We start from the raw sequence: 14,407 nt of genomic DNA on the forward strand, positions 1-14,407 counted from the left end.
TCCTTGCCAACATGGTGAAACCCCATCTCTACTAAAAATACAAAAATTAGCTGGGTGTGGTGGCGCATGCCTGTAGTTTCAGCTACTCAGGAGGCTGAGACAGGAGAATCACTTGAACCCTGGAGGCAGCAGTTGCAGTGAGCCGATATCATGCCACTGCACTCCAGCCTGGAGACAGAGTGAGACTCTGTAAGAAAGGAAGGAAGGAAGAAAGGAAGGAAAGGGAAGGGAAGGGAGGAAGGAAGGGAGGGAGGGAGGGAGGGAGGGAGGGAGGGAAGGGAAGGAAGGGAAGGGAGGAAGGAAGGAAGGAAGGAAGGAGGGGGGAGGGAGGGAAGAAAGGAAGGGAAGGAAGGGAGGAAGGAAGGAAGGGAAGGGAAGGAAGGGAGGAAGGAAGGAAGGGAGGGAGGAAGGGAGGGAAGGGAGGGAGGGAGGGAGGGAGGGAAGGGAAGGAAGGGAAGGGAGGAAGGAAGGAAGGAAGGAGGGGGGAGGGAGGGAAGGAAGGAAGAAAGGAAGGGAAGGAAGGGAGGAAGGAAGGAAGGGAAGGGAAGGAAGGGAGGAAGGGAGGGAGGGAGGAAGGGAGGGAGGGAGGAAGGGAGGGAGGAAGGAAGGGAGGGAGGGAGGAAGGGAGGGAGGAAGGAAGGGAGGGAGGGAGGGAAGGAAAGAAGAAATGAAGGGAAGGGAAGGAAGGGAGGAAGGAAGGAAGGGAAGGGAAGGAAGGGAGGAAGGAAGGTAGGGAGGGAGGAAGGAAAGAAGGAAGGGGAAGGGAAGGGAGGAAGGAAGGAAAGGGAAGGGAAGGAAGGGAAGGGAGGGAGGAAGGAAGGAAGGAAGGAAGGAAGGAAGGAAAGAAGGTAGGTAGGTCATATTAATATGGAGAGTACACTGTGTGGATGGTTTCAGTTCTCCTGGGTTCGAATCTTGGCTCTGTAACTAGCTTTGGGATCTTGAGCAAGTCAGTCATCCTCTCAGTGAGTCAGTTTCCTCATCTGTAAAATGGGCATACCAATACTGCCTTCTCATGGAAATGAATTAATGTATACAACTGGCTTTACCTGACACATTTCTCCTCAGATCCTACCACACCTTCATAGAATTTAGAATTTACCTTAGGAGAAATAAAGGCCTTAAATGGTTGTTTTGGTTTTACATAAGGACATATATTTGGCTGACATTTTCTATTTGTATTGTTTAAATTTATACAGTAAAGTCTGGCTACATAATTAACTCATTGACAATTGCATGTCTTTTAGATACTCTCAGCCCCTGCATGAAGAAATAGCATTGCATAAGCATCTGAAGCACAAAAATATTGTCCAGTATCTGGGCTCTTTCAGTGAGAATGGTTTCATTAAAATCTTCATGGAGCAGGTCCCGGGAGGTACGAGATATTTCTTTCTTTAAAACGTATGAATTTGTAGAGCCTTGAAGGGGAGTAAAATTGAATGAGATTTACTACAGTACAGGTCTTAATCTGTCTAAACTGAAAGAAAAATTGGACATGTGATATTACCTCCGGTTTGTTAGGAGATGTCAACCATAAATGATGAGATTTAGAAAATACCCTAATGTAAAGAGTTCATTCTAGTGCAAAGCTTGAGGACAGCCACCCAGGAAACACAGACTCCAGAAGAATGGGCCAGTGTTCCAAAGTGAGGAAGCTCATGTCTCACTTATATAGGTCAAAGACCAACAGGGTGGCAACATCTTCTACACAAGGTCACTATTTTAAGTGGTTACAACTTGCTATATTCCAAGGTAGATTGTTTTAATATTCCATAAGGAGGCGTGATGGTCTCATGGGATCTTATCTTTGGCACCATTCAGTCTTTCCCAATCATTTCCATGACAAAAATGAGGAATAGATTTAGTCTATAATCGCAGAAACAGAAATTACAACTGCATGATGCATGGCTCAGGCCACAAAGTCACATTCCTTAAATAATAATAAGGCTTAAATAATTTAAAGTTCTAAAAGCTTTACATTTGAATTATGTAATTTCACAGAGCCAGTGCATAAATACGGGAACCATTTCCGTATCAATCATCATGACTTGAATTAAGGTTAGCAGTTGACACTGGCCTTTTACTTAGACGTATTTGGTAGCAAGCATCTTCAGAGTGGGGCTCTTTGCTAATTCATGTCTGAGCCCGATATCTAGTACAGCGCCTGGGCCACTGTGAAGAACCAATGCATGTTAGCTCGAATTACTGTTACGTTATTAATATGCTTTAAACAGCTCATTGGAATGAGGTTTTATTTACTATTTATTCCTACTTTACAGGAAGTCTTTCTGCTCTCCTCCGTTCCAAATGGGGTCCATTAAAAGACAATGAGCAAACAATTGGCTTTTATACAAAGCAAATACTGGAAGGATTAAAATATCTCCATGACAATCAGATAGTTCACCGAGACATAAAGGTAAGGTGCACCGGGATTCATTTTCATGAGTTCTTTCTTTGCTGGGTTATTATTTCACTTGCAAAAGTCATATTGTGTTATGAATGTTAATTTAGAATGGCAAATAAGTAATTCTTAGAAACAGCAGAAATCTAAGATATCGTTCGCCCCTGAATCAGTTCTTTATGTTCATGTCTTATCGCTTCTGCTCAAGGAACAAACTGCTTAACTGTTCAGCCAACAAGATTGTGCCCCCACTACGTGATGCTTCCTAGGGGCTCTGCAGGGTGGGATGCAGTTGTCTAAAGTTAAACAGGAGATAGGCCCTGGTCCTGAGGAGCTTACAGGCTGGCTAATCTTTGTATCCTTTTCCATAGTAGCTACTCAGTAAATACTTATTGAATCAATGGATGAATGGTCAGAAGAAAAAAAAATTCCTCTTTTCTCACAAGTATCACATATTCATTGATTGAACTATAATTATAAGGTATAGATTCTTCAAAATTAAAATAACTTTACATTCTTTTTAAAAAGAAAATTCAGAACAAATACATTTTTGACAAAGTCTAGACTATTGAAAATAAGTTAATATTACTACCCTAAAATCAACCAAAATGCCCATTTATCTGTAGTGTCCCTGCATGTTCCAGGAGAAGAAGTAAAGAAACATAGAAAAGAAAGTAAAGTAATTGGAAAGTTATGAAAATCATAATTTGATTATACATATATCATTACATATCTGTAAATAGCAGCAAGCTCTAACCAATTAGGAATCATATTTGATCTTGTGATCTGAGTAACAGATTGTGAAGAACTTATAACCACACAGTGAGTTCATCATGCCCACTGACCAGATAGAGCTGACTTCTCAAGACACAGGAATTGCAATCGAGAAAGAGTTTAATACACATAGAGATGGCTAAAACCAGATATTGGAGTTTTATAATAATTCAAATCAGCCTCTCCCAAAATTTAGAGGCTAGGGTTTTTCAAAGATAGTTTGGTGAGCAGAGGGCTGGGGTACGTGTGCTGCTGATTGGTTGAGGATGCAATCATAGGGGTGTGGAAGATGGTTCTTGTGCGCCAAGTCCACTTCTGGGTGGGGGCCACAGGAATGGTAGAGTCCAGAGTCACAGGTCTGGGTGATGCCATCTGGTAGTCAGAAATGGAGCAGCCTGAAAAGACAGCTCAAAAGGCCAGTCTTAGGTTCTACAATAGTGATGTCAATTATAAAAACAATTGGGGAAGTTGCAAATCTTTTGACCCCCAGAATAATGAGCTGATAATCATGTAACTATGCCTGCATCTTAGCAGACTTTAGGCCCCTCTCATCCTCCTAATCTGGTGGCCTTTCATTAGGTTTACAAAGGTGGTTTAGTTTGGGGGAAGGGCTATTATCATTTAAACTATAAACTAAATTTCCCCAAGTGAGCTTGGGCTACACCCTGGAATGACCAAGGGCTCTTTGGAAATTTAAGGCAAGATGGTGGTGGTTAGATCAGATCTCTTTTACTGTCATCATTTTCTCACTGTTATAATTTTTGCAAAGGTGGTTTCAAACTGATAATATGTAAACAAAAAGTATCAAAAATTCACTATTGAGATAAACTATTAATAAAGAATATAGAATTAGTGTCATTGGTTGCTGTAAGGGCAGCTTTTTTTAAAATTGGACTTACCAAGTCAACAACAGACAGTATCTGAAGAAAGATAACATTTGTGATTAAAGTCCTCTGTTCTCTAGGGTGACAATGTGTTGATTAATACCTACAGTGGTGTACTCAAGATCTCTGACTTCGGGACATCAAAGAGGCTTGCTGGCATAAACCCCTGTACTGAAACTTTTACTGGTATGTTTTTGCATTGATGATACAGATCTCATGTAATTAAAGAAGTAATAATTGCTGAGTTTGAACATAATGTGAGGGAAGAATTCAGTTGGATTTCTCACACACAGTAATGTTAGTATCTTTTCTCTTTTCTTTCTTTTTTTTTTTTTTTTTTTGAGACAGGGTCTTGCCCTGTCACCTAGGCTGGAATGCAGTGGTGTGATCACTGATCACTGCAGCCTCAAACTGCCAGGCACAAGTGATTCTCCCACCTCAGCCTCCTGAGTAGCTGGGACTACAAATATGCACCACCATGCCCAGCTAATTTTTTTTGTATTTTTGAGGGAGACAAGGTTTCACCATGTTGCCCAGGCTGGTCTCAAACTCCTGGGCTCAAGCGATAAACCTGTGGTCTCCAGAAATGCTGGGATTACAAGTGTGAGCCACCACACCTGGCCAATATTGGTATCTTTCGATGCTCACTGAAAAATGTGTTATAGAATTTGATTAGGCTCTTTTCTCTTCCTGTATTTATATGACTTATTTAGTTAGTCTCCTGCTTAACGCCACTGAAGTTTTTTTTTTTTTTTTTAATTCTCAACTTGTTATTGGTTTTACTTTTCATGTAATTACTTCTCTCCTGGTTGGCCTACAGTAACTCCAGCAAGATTTTTTTGGATGGTCTCGATCTCTTGACCTCGTGATCCACCCGCCTCGGCCTCCCAAAGTGCTGGGATTACAGGCTTGAGCCACCGCGCCCGGCTTTTTTTTTATTATTATTAAACATTTCCTTGGCCCAACCTCTCTGTGATTCTTACTCATAGCCTAATCACTTCCCATTTGGAGGATAAATTACCTCTTTTACTGTTTACTCTCTGTTGTTGACTCCCCTATGCCACAATATAAATAATCATAGGATTTCAATTCAGAAAGAGGAAGTGACTCACCGACTCAAGAGGGGAGGGAGAGAGCGTTCCTGAGAAATTAGGCAATGCAGCCACTGAGCTGCCTGTGGTGCAAAGTCCTGAGAGGGTGGAGACCAAGTGTTTCCAGAAAGGTAAGAGTAGCCAAGAGGAAGCTCAGACTCAAGAGATTCATGACTGCCCAACAGTTATAGGGAGGGTATGTGAGATTTCAAACCTGATCTCCACTCTAGGTTCTTATCACTCCATCATGCTGATTCTCATGAAGTGTTAAGTTCTTCTTCTTATAGAGAAAAATTTAGCAAAAGAAAGAAAGAAAGAAAGAAAGAAAGGTCAAGTGGCGGGGAGAGAAAAAGATCATGAATAATCTTTGGTCTAATATGAAGCAACGTGACCCCATCTCAGTTCTATGAGGTAGGTGGGAGTACCTCCATTTTGCAGATGAGGAAATTGCCTGGGAGAGAAGAAACATTGCAACCAGAAGTCAGAGCAGGATGTACCAGATAGAACTCAGATTGAGTGTTTTGTTGTTGGTTGTTTTTTTTTTTTTTTTTGAGACTGTGTCTTACTATGTTGCCCAGGCTGGTCTTGAACTCCTGAGTTTAAGCAATCCGCCCACCTCAGCCTCCTGAGTAGCTAGGATGTCATGCCTGGCAAAACTTAGATTTTTTTTTTTTTTTTGAGATGGGGTCTCACTCTGTCACCCAGGCTGAAGTGCAGTGGTGCAATCTCTGCTCACTATAACCTCCTCCATCCCAGTCTCAAGCGATTCTCCTACCTCAGCCTCCCTAGTAGCTGGGACTACAGGCACACATCTCCACGTCTGGCTAATCTTTGGTATTTTTGATAGAGACAGGGTTTCACCATATTGCCCAGGCTAGTCTCAAACTCCTGACCTCACGTGATCCACCTGCCTTGGCCTCCCAAAGTTCTGGGATTACAGGTGTGAGCCCCCTGCCTAGCCAGAACTCAGATTTTCTATCTACCGTTTGCTCTTTGCTTTCACTTTCTGGCTCTTTCTGTCTACCTTCTTTCTCTCTACCTTCCATCTTTCTCTCTACTTTCCTGCAGGAGGAGAGAGAGAAATTCTGTAAGTTTTTTCCCCAGAACATTCAGTCAGCAATACCCCTGGCCCAGGTTCCGCCTTAAGGCGATGGATATTTTAGGGTACAGAATTAAACACATTTTGAATATATTTTTTTGAATAAACTAAATTCTGACCTATTCATAACTTTAAATGTCTTTACATTTTTTTCCTCATACTCTTAACTTGGCAAGTGACAGTTTCAGTGCTGTCAAGACTCAGTAACTTCTGAGATGAAAATACCTACTTTCACACACTTTGTGGGGCAGGATGTTAATATAATATCTTCTGCTGCTAATCTGGGGAACATCTTTTTTGTAAAATCTCCAAAGGAACTGTAGAAAAGCAGTCCTCACAGAGCCCTTTGCTTGGACCACTTCCCCTGGTGTCACGTGAGAGTGATGTGTGTCACTAATGTGCATAGATCCGTCCCCAGCACTGGTCCTGAGGGCCAGGATCTGCAGACCTGGATCCCTGAACATCGTAGGCTTTAAACATGAACTTGGTGGTCACCAAGTCCCCTGGGTGCTTAGTCAGCTCTGATGAGTTAAAATAAATTGGTCTGTATCACCTCTTGGTGATTTTGATGAGGGAAATGGCAGCAGTGATCACCATTTATGAAGTGCTTACTGTATACCTGGTTCTGCAGTAAGTGCTTTACATATGTTGTTTCATTGAAATTCATTGGTCAGCCTTAATCATTAGGTATCATTATCCCAGTTTGTGGTGAGAAAATGAAGCTTCAAAGAGGCTGAATAACTTGCCCAAGGTCACGAAGCTAGTTAGTAATAGAGCTGAGACTCAAACTAGACTTAACAGGCCAAAGGGAATTAATTATCTTCTCCCCAAACCTGTCCCCGGCACACTCTTCTGTCTCAGTTGGCAGCCGCTCCAGATTTAGCTTTATCCAGGGCGCTTCTCTTTTCTCACACTCCAGCCCAATCCACCCAGGAAGCCTGTTGGCTCTACCTTCAAAACGTGTCCAAAATTGGATTGATTCTCACCACCTCCACTGCTGCCACTGTCGTTGCTCACCTGCGTTTCCAGTAGCTTCTTCCCTGTGCTCCTGCTTCACTTTTGCCCCCTACTGTCTACTCTCGGCACAGCAGCCGGAGTGATCCCTCTAACTCATAAACCAAGTCCTCTTGCTCAGAGCCCTCAGTGGCTTTCTTTTAATGCCAAAACCCTTATAATAGAGGACAAGGCTCTGACCTGATTCAGAGCCTGTTCCCTTTCAGACCTCATTTCCTACTCTGCTTCTCTTGTTTACTCTGTGCCAGAAACATGGACCTTCCTGCATTTCCTCCATGACAGCAGGCAGGGTCCCGCTGCAGGGTCTTTGCCCAGGCTTTTCCTCCTGCTGCTACCACACTTCCTCCAGTGTCTGCAGTGCAGACAGTCTCAACGCAGATGTCACATCTGCAGTGAGACCAACCATGAACACCCTATTTACCGTGGTACCCTTCCTGGGCACTCTGATCCTCTTCACTCAGGTCTGCGTTTTTTTGTTCATAACATATCACTTTCTAACATGCTGTATAATTTACTGACTATGCTGATAGTTTATTATCTGGCTTCTACTGCAAAAACATAAGCCCAGGTATTCCTGTCTGTCTTCTCCACTGCTGTGTTCTAAGTGCCTACAACAGTGCCTGGCTCATAGTAGGCACTCAGTGTGGATCTGTTGAATGAATGAATGAATGAAATGTGACATTAGAGTTTAATTAACCACTAAGCTGTACCACCTCCCTGGGCAGTTGCAGTGGCAAAGAAATTCTACAATAAATATTTCAAAGTAATTTTAAAAAAACTTTAGAATGCAGATACATGAGAGTTTTGGAGTTAATCCTCTCATTGATTTTCCTTAGGCCGATGTTCAGTTGGCGTGCATCTTCATTATCTAGCTACATCAATTGCTTTGTTTAAAATATTATGTGTCATGTGTTTGTGGAGTAAAAAGAAGAGCAGATAAGAATACATGACTCAACCTGTTTCTCTGGCACTTGCTCAGTGGGGGATAATTAAACACAGTTGGCAGATGGAGCTCTTTGAAATATTATCTGACAAATCAAATATTGCATAATTTGTTGTTGACATTACTTGAATTGTCCAATTTATGATGTTTAAAAATTAAAAATTTCCAAATTTTGATCTGCTATAATTCCTACTTAGCTATTAGTACAATTTAAATTCTCTCATTAATTCTAGTCTAGACGCAGAGACAACAGAAGGAGGTGGTAGGCTTCAACACATTTTCTAAAAGACCATTTGAGCTTATTTAAATCATACAAAATTATCACTTGCGGAAAAGCTACAAATGAAGAGAAATGATACCAATGTTGTACTATGGGTGGGCGAGTCTTCGGGGAACATGGTTGCCTTGTCCTTGGTCAGGTGAAAGGCTTTCTGAGAGCTGACATGTGCAGTTGTATGTGAACGTGAACGTGAATTGCTGCTATGCAATCATGAGGTCTGCAGGGAAAACCTGGAAAGATGGCAAGACTTAAAATGATATATTTTATTTTCGTAAACAATAGTCCACCTCTGCCTGTGATAGTGGTTTTCAGAGGAACAGTTTGCAGGAGTTACATAATGGTTTTCACCTATAAATCACGCATGAGACATTCCTAAAAGGTGTCATCTGTATTTATCAAAATGTCTGTCACTTTGGTTGTGAATCAGAAAATACTGAAGCAGCTCTTTTGGCAAACCCCTCATGATTTGAAGTAAGTCAGCATGGCATGTCAGATGAGCTCTTGTTTGCTGACTATATCATTTGTATATCAGAAACGGAGTATATGGTGATACGTTCCTGTTCATGCTCCTGACTCATTGCTAGCCTTTGGGAAGCCACTTTGTGGGGTGTTCGAAGTTCAGATCCAGCCTCTCCTTTGGTTAATGAGGTAATTGTAGTTGAGTGTTTACCTGGGATATACCAGGCCAGAAGCAGACAAGGGCTCATGGCCCCTCCACTTAATCCTTTCCATTATAGCACACTCGCCACCTCTCTGATTTCATGGAGCCCTAAATCTCTTCCCTTTTTCATTCTATTCTTAGTCACTGTATCTGATGATGTGTCTGTATGGATGGCTCATGGCCTGTCTTTGTTCTCTTAAGCCTGTTAGTCCATGGACCACAGACACAGCAGGAGTCATGTATATTTGGTTTACAGAATAGTGCACACCAGAAATTTCTTTGCATTCTTTTTCACAATGTCTTTCAGAATCTTCATGCTGTCACGATTAAGAAGGAAGAATGACAACAGAAGAGCTAAAGCATTCGATTTAGGAACTGAGAAATAGAGATAGAGCTAAGGAAATGGATGAATGAACTAGATTTTTTTTTCTGGAAAAGATTAGAAGTATACATGGTAACAGTCTTCATGCATTTAAAGAAATGAGTGTTGATGTATTTACTGTTCTCAAAAGACTAATTGTAGAAGTTTCTAAGAGACCCAATGAAATGATACCTCAATTATACTCCACTGTTTAGGGAATGAGAGCATACCTATTCACAACCAGATAATATTGGTAAAGTGTTTTTATGTCACTGATTAAATCCACTATAAAAACTGCTATTTCCACTTTTAATAATAGAGAAAACTGGAACTCACAAAGGACATTAGGACTTAATCATGTTCTTACGGTTGTCTCATTTCTATAAAAAAATTGAAACTGCCATCAGATATCCATCTGTTTTATCTTTTTAAAATGGGGAAATGTGTTTGAATTATTTCCAGGCACCCTCCAGTATATGGCACCAGAAATAATAGATAAAGGACCAAGAGGCTACGGAAAGGCAGCGGACATCTGGTCTCTGGGCTGCACAATCATTGAAATGGCCACAGGAAAACCCCCATTTTATGAACTGGGAGAACCTCAAGCAGCTATGTTCAAGGTCTCACTTCATTTATCTTAAAAACAAATGGATAAAGCTTTTTGTAGCTATTGGATGTTCTATGTGTGTGTCGTTTTTATTAGATAAAAGGGAGCTAAGTAAACACAAACTGAGAACATATCGAAGGTCAAGATTCTGTCTCTTTAGAGTCAGTGCCGGTGCCTCACAGTGGATCTCTCTGTGCCTTAGTTTTCTCAGCTATAAAGTGAGATTCGATGTAACTTCTATTGCCCACCTTTTAACCACACAGTATAAATAACACATGACTCTACTGAAAATGATTTAAGTTCTTTGGGGAACAGTCAGAAAATTTTCCATGGAGGAGGCTCTAAGAACATTTTTTTTTTACGCATTTAGGAATTAAATCAAAATTAATAATTTCCTTTACTTCTCTACCACAATAGTTTGAAGGCTTCATTTTTTAAAAAAAGAGCATTTAAGTAAATCAGTCTTATTCTCATATAGCTACTCCTCTAGCTTGTTAATTTGCCAATCAGTAACTCCTATGGGGGTAGGAAGAAGCCCCACCTTTTGTAGGAAGAGGCACCTGATCATAGAAATACGCCTGTGAGACCACAGGTGCCAGCATTTTGGAATCTGGGGATTGGGCATGGCTATGACCTGCCTCTTGAGTCCCTGCAGGCCTTCTGCCCGACTAACAGGCCAACAGGAAGTTTGAAATGGAAACATGCTTCCCAAGAAGTAAAACTCATGCTTCCCAAGAAGTAAAACTCACATGTCTCCTCTTCTCTTAGGCAGGGGACTTTGTAAAAAAATTTTTACTGTTTTTTGTTCTCCCCTGTGGAATCCAAGGCAGAGGACTTTTTTTTTTTTTTTTTTTGAGACAGAGTCTCAGTCTGTCTCCCAGACTGGAGTGCAGAGGCACAATCTCAGCTCACTGCAACCTCTGCCTCCCAATTACAAGCAATTCTCGTGCCTCAGCCTCCTGAGTAGCTGGGATTGCAGGCGCAACACCACCACACCGAGCTAATTTTTTGTATTTCAGTACAAACAGGATTTCACCATGTTGCCTAGGCTGGTCTCAAATTCCTGAGCTCAGACAATCCGCCTGCCTTGGCCTCCCAAAGTGCTAGGATTACAGGCATGAGCTCCCAGGCTCGGCCCGAGAGGACTTTGATGGTAATTGTTATTCCTCTCCCTGCTGCAGGCCGTGTTTCTAGCCCTTATTCCATCTGTGCACAGCCTCTTGTGAGGGGCCATGTGTTGTTACAGGCTTTCTGCTTTTGTGCAGACCTTGGCTTTAAGCTTGAAGACATTCTGATAGTACACTGCTGGTAGAAAAATGAGTAGTGTGACCAAGCCTGAATGAGCAGTGACATGTGCCAAGAGAGGTGCGTTTCTTGCCATGAGTGGATGTCTTTCTCTTCTTGGTCAGTCTTTCAGGTTTTCTCCAGTGTCTAGGACTTATCTGAAATGCTGCTTTATAATTCATGAATGCAATGATTATTATACCAGGTGTTTTTGTCACATTTGGCCAGTCTGAGCTGTGCACAGAAGAGAGATGACATGACATGGACTCTGGCACTGTGCCTGATTTTACAGTGTGTGAATCCAAGCTCCCACATGGTCAAGATACTTGAGACTTGGGGCAAATTATTTAACCTACTCATGCCTCCATTTCTTCATCTATAAAATAGGGATAAAAATAGTGCCTGTTGGCCAGGCATGGTGGCTCACGCCTGGAATCCCGGCAAATTGGGAGGCCAAGGTGGGCAGATCACCTGAGGCCAGGAGTTTAAGACCAACCTGGCCCAACTTGAGGAAACCTTGTCTCTACTAAAAAAAAAAAAAAAAAAAAAAAAAAAAAAAATTAGGTGGGCATGGTGGCAGGCGTGTGTAATCCCAGCTACTCAGGAGGCTGAGGCTGGAGAATCACTTGAACCAGGGACGTAGAGGTTGCAGTGAGTCGAGATTGTACCACTGCACTCCCATCTGGGTGACAGAGTGAGACTCCGTCTTTAAAAAAAAAAAAGTACCTTTTAATAGTTTGTTGAGGAGTCAATGAGGCAAAATGTACCAAGTACTAAGAACTGTGTCTGACACGTAGTATAGGCTATATAATTCTTACAAATAATTATATATTGTTTACATAACAATGAATTTATATAAGCTATATAAGAACAAAAGGATTGCTTTTGAAAATTAGCTTTGTACTAAAAAATGAAAATACCATTAATTTTTTTAGAATAGCAGCAATAAGAAGTAAATTTGAATTGTTATAAAATATTGTTTGTTTAATTTTAAAGTGCTTTTAAAGGTCTCTTTTGATGTAGGTGATTGAGACAGAGAAGATAGTCACAAATCAAATCATGTAATAGGGAAAAGAACATAGGCTTTAATCCAAGCAAATTCAAGTTCAAATCCCAGATCTCCCTTTTCTTAACCATGTCACCTCATCCCTTCTAAGTGTTATTTTCCTGATTGGTGTAACAAGGAAAATATTTAATCCACTGGGTTGTTGGAAGGATTTGATGAGATTCATAAGTGGAAAAATCCCAGCACGATGCCTAGCACTTAGCTATTGTGAGCAACTCAGTGGTCTCAGCTCAGTGGCTGAGGATGGTGGCTCATGCTGTAATCCCAGCACCTGGGAGGCTGAGGTGGGTGGATTGCTTGAGCCCAGGAGTTTGGACCACCCTGTGCAACGTGGCAAAACCCCGTCTCTACAAAACATACAAAAAATTAGCCAGGCGTGGTAGCATGCACCTGTAGCCTCAGCTACTCAGGAGGCTGAGGTGACAGGATCTCCTGAACCTGGGAGGTCAAGGCTGCAGTGAGCTGAGATCGTACTGCTCTGCACTCCAGCCTGGGCAACAGAGTAAGACCCTCTCTTAAAAAATAAAAAATCCTTTTTCCAGTGTACCAATGTGTTCTAAGGCTTTGAAGGACTAAATTATTACTCCATAGTACTATCTACTTTCTTCAACCGATTATTCTGCCTGTGCCATTGGTGAAGGTACAAAGACATTCTGTAGACCTTTTATAACCTACAGTACACCTGTCCTCTCTCCCTTTAAGAAAAGCTATGAGTTTGTGTTGTATGATAAAGGATCTTGTTGCATTGGGGGATCAAGTTGTGGGAGCTGGGGTTCAGGTGCTGAGGTGTTCACTTAGAAGAGTGAACTTTTTATATTTTATATTTATGTCTTTTTATATTTATGTCTTAGGTGGGGATGTTTAAAGTCCACCCTGAGATCCCAGAGTCCATGTCTGCAGAGGCCAAGGCATTCATACTGAAATGTTTTGAACCAGATCCTGACAAGAGAGCCTGTGCTAACGACTTGCTTGTTGATGAGTTTTTAAAAGTTTCAAGCAAAAAGAAAAAGACACAACCTAAGCTTTCAGGTATATGGTTGCTTTGAAGAGGATATAGTCTGAATCCCTAAATCCCAAGCTTTTAAGATGGAAGAATTTTCCAGAAGTAAACTAACCTATTTACAGATATCACTGGAAATAAATATTATAAATAAATATTATAAATAAATAAATAAATAAATATTGGTATAAATATTAGCACAGTGTTCTCAGGCATTTGGTTCTAGTATCGGAGAGCTGTGTTCCATCAATTTCACAAATGCTGGTACCCCATAGGTAATAGTCTTCAATCACATAGCAGGTAGTTAATATGTCAGCATCTATATCAGTCTAGCATTGTGGATATTAAGGTTCAAGTGTAAGAAGGGTTAAATTTAGCTTTTAGAGCTGAAACCCCAGATCACCACAAATGGGCTACAGAGCCCTTATAGAGCTGTTGAATTTCCAAGCCCTGTAGGTGGTATGTTCTTTTAATTTTAGGTGGTAGAAAGTACCTGCTGCCTCTTAGGGTATAGACTTCTGAATAATTATACCCCAAAAAAAGGAAAGAAAGTAAAAAGAAAGAGAGCAAAGGTTGCCAGCTACAAATAAAACAGCAGTGTAAAAATATAAGTACGTTACATTTTTGCAATAATTGTCTATAACTCAGAAAAAAAAAAAAAAAAACAAGTAAAGGTTCCAATTGTTCTTGGCATTTTTTGGTGTTTATATTGGATGAGAACAGGCAGATTGAATGTTTGGAAAGGACATTGATCCCATTTCAGGCATTCATTCACTTTTTGCTGATTTCTCAGTTTAACAACAAACCCAGCATGTGCTCATTCATAGCTGTTTGCCTTTCTTTCCACAGCTCTTTCAGCTGGATCAAACGGTGAGTTTGTTTTTACTTTGCCCATTGAGCTGAGACCTGGAGTCTCGTGTGATAAACTCCAGACTTCCCACC

The 14,407-nt window shown here is 41.2% G+C and overlaps 1 protein-coding gene across 2 annotated transcripts in view; it reads left to right on the forward strand.

Moving 5' to 3' along the window:
- MAP3K5 (mitogen-activated protein kinase kinase kinase 5) overlaps positions 1 to 14,407 on the forward strand; it is a 235,541-nt gene that overhangs the window by 175,921 nt on the left and 45,213 nt on the right. For both annotated transcript variants that reach the window (XM_032274669.1, XM_032274670.1), the window contains exons 16-21: positions 1,248 to 1,375; positions 2,280 to 2,416; positions 4,140 to 4,245; positions 9,971 to 10,128; positions 13,317 to 13,494; positions 14,315 to 14,335. In XM_032274669.1, the coding sequence (XP_032130560.1) occupies positions 1,248 to 1,375; positions 2,280 to 2,416; positions 4,140 to 4,245; positions 9,971 to 10,128; positions 13,317 to 13,494; positions 14,315 to 14,335 (728 nt within the window). The remainder of the gene's footprint in view (positions 1 to 1,247; positions 1,376 to 2,279; positions 2,417 to 4,139; positions 4,246 to 9,970; positions 10,129 to 13,316; positions 13,495 to 14,314; positions 14,336 to 14,407) is intronic.

The sequence above is a fragment of the Sapajus apella genome, unplaced genomic scaffold (assembly GCF_009761245.1).
Source record: "Sapajus apella isolate SASKATOON/1434 unplaced genomic scaffold, GSC_monkey_1.0 scaffold6, whole genome shotgun sequence".
Lineage (NCBI taxonomy): Eukaryota > Metazoa > Chordata > Mammalia > Primates > Cebidae > Sapajus > Sapajus apella.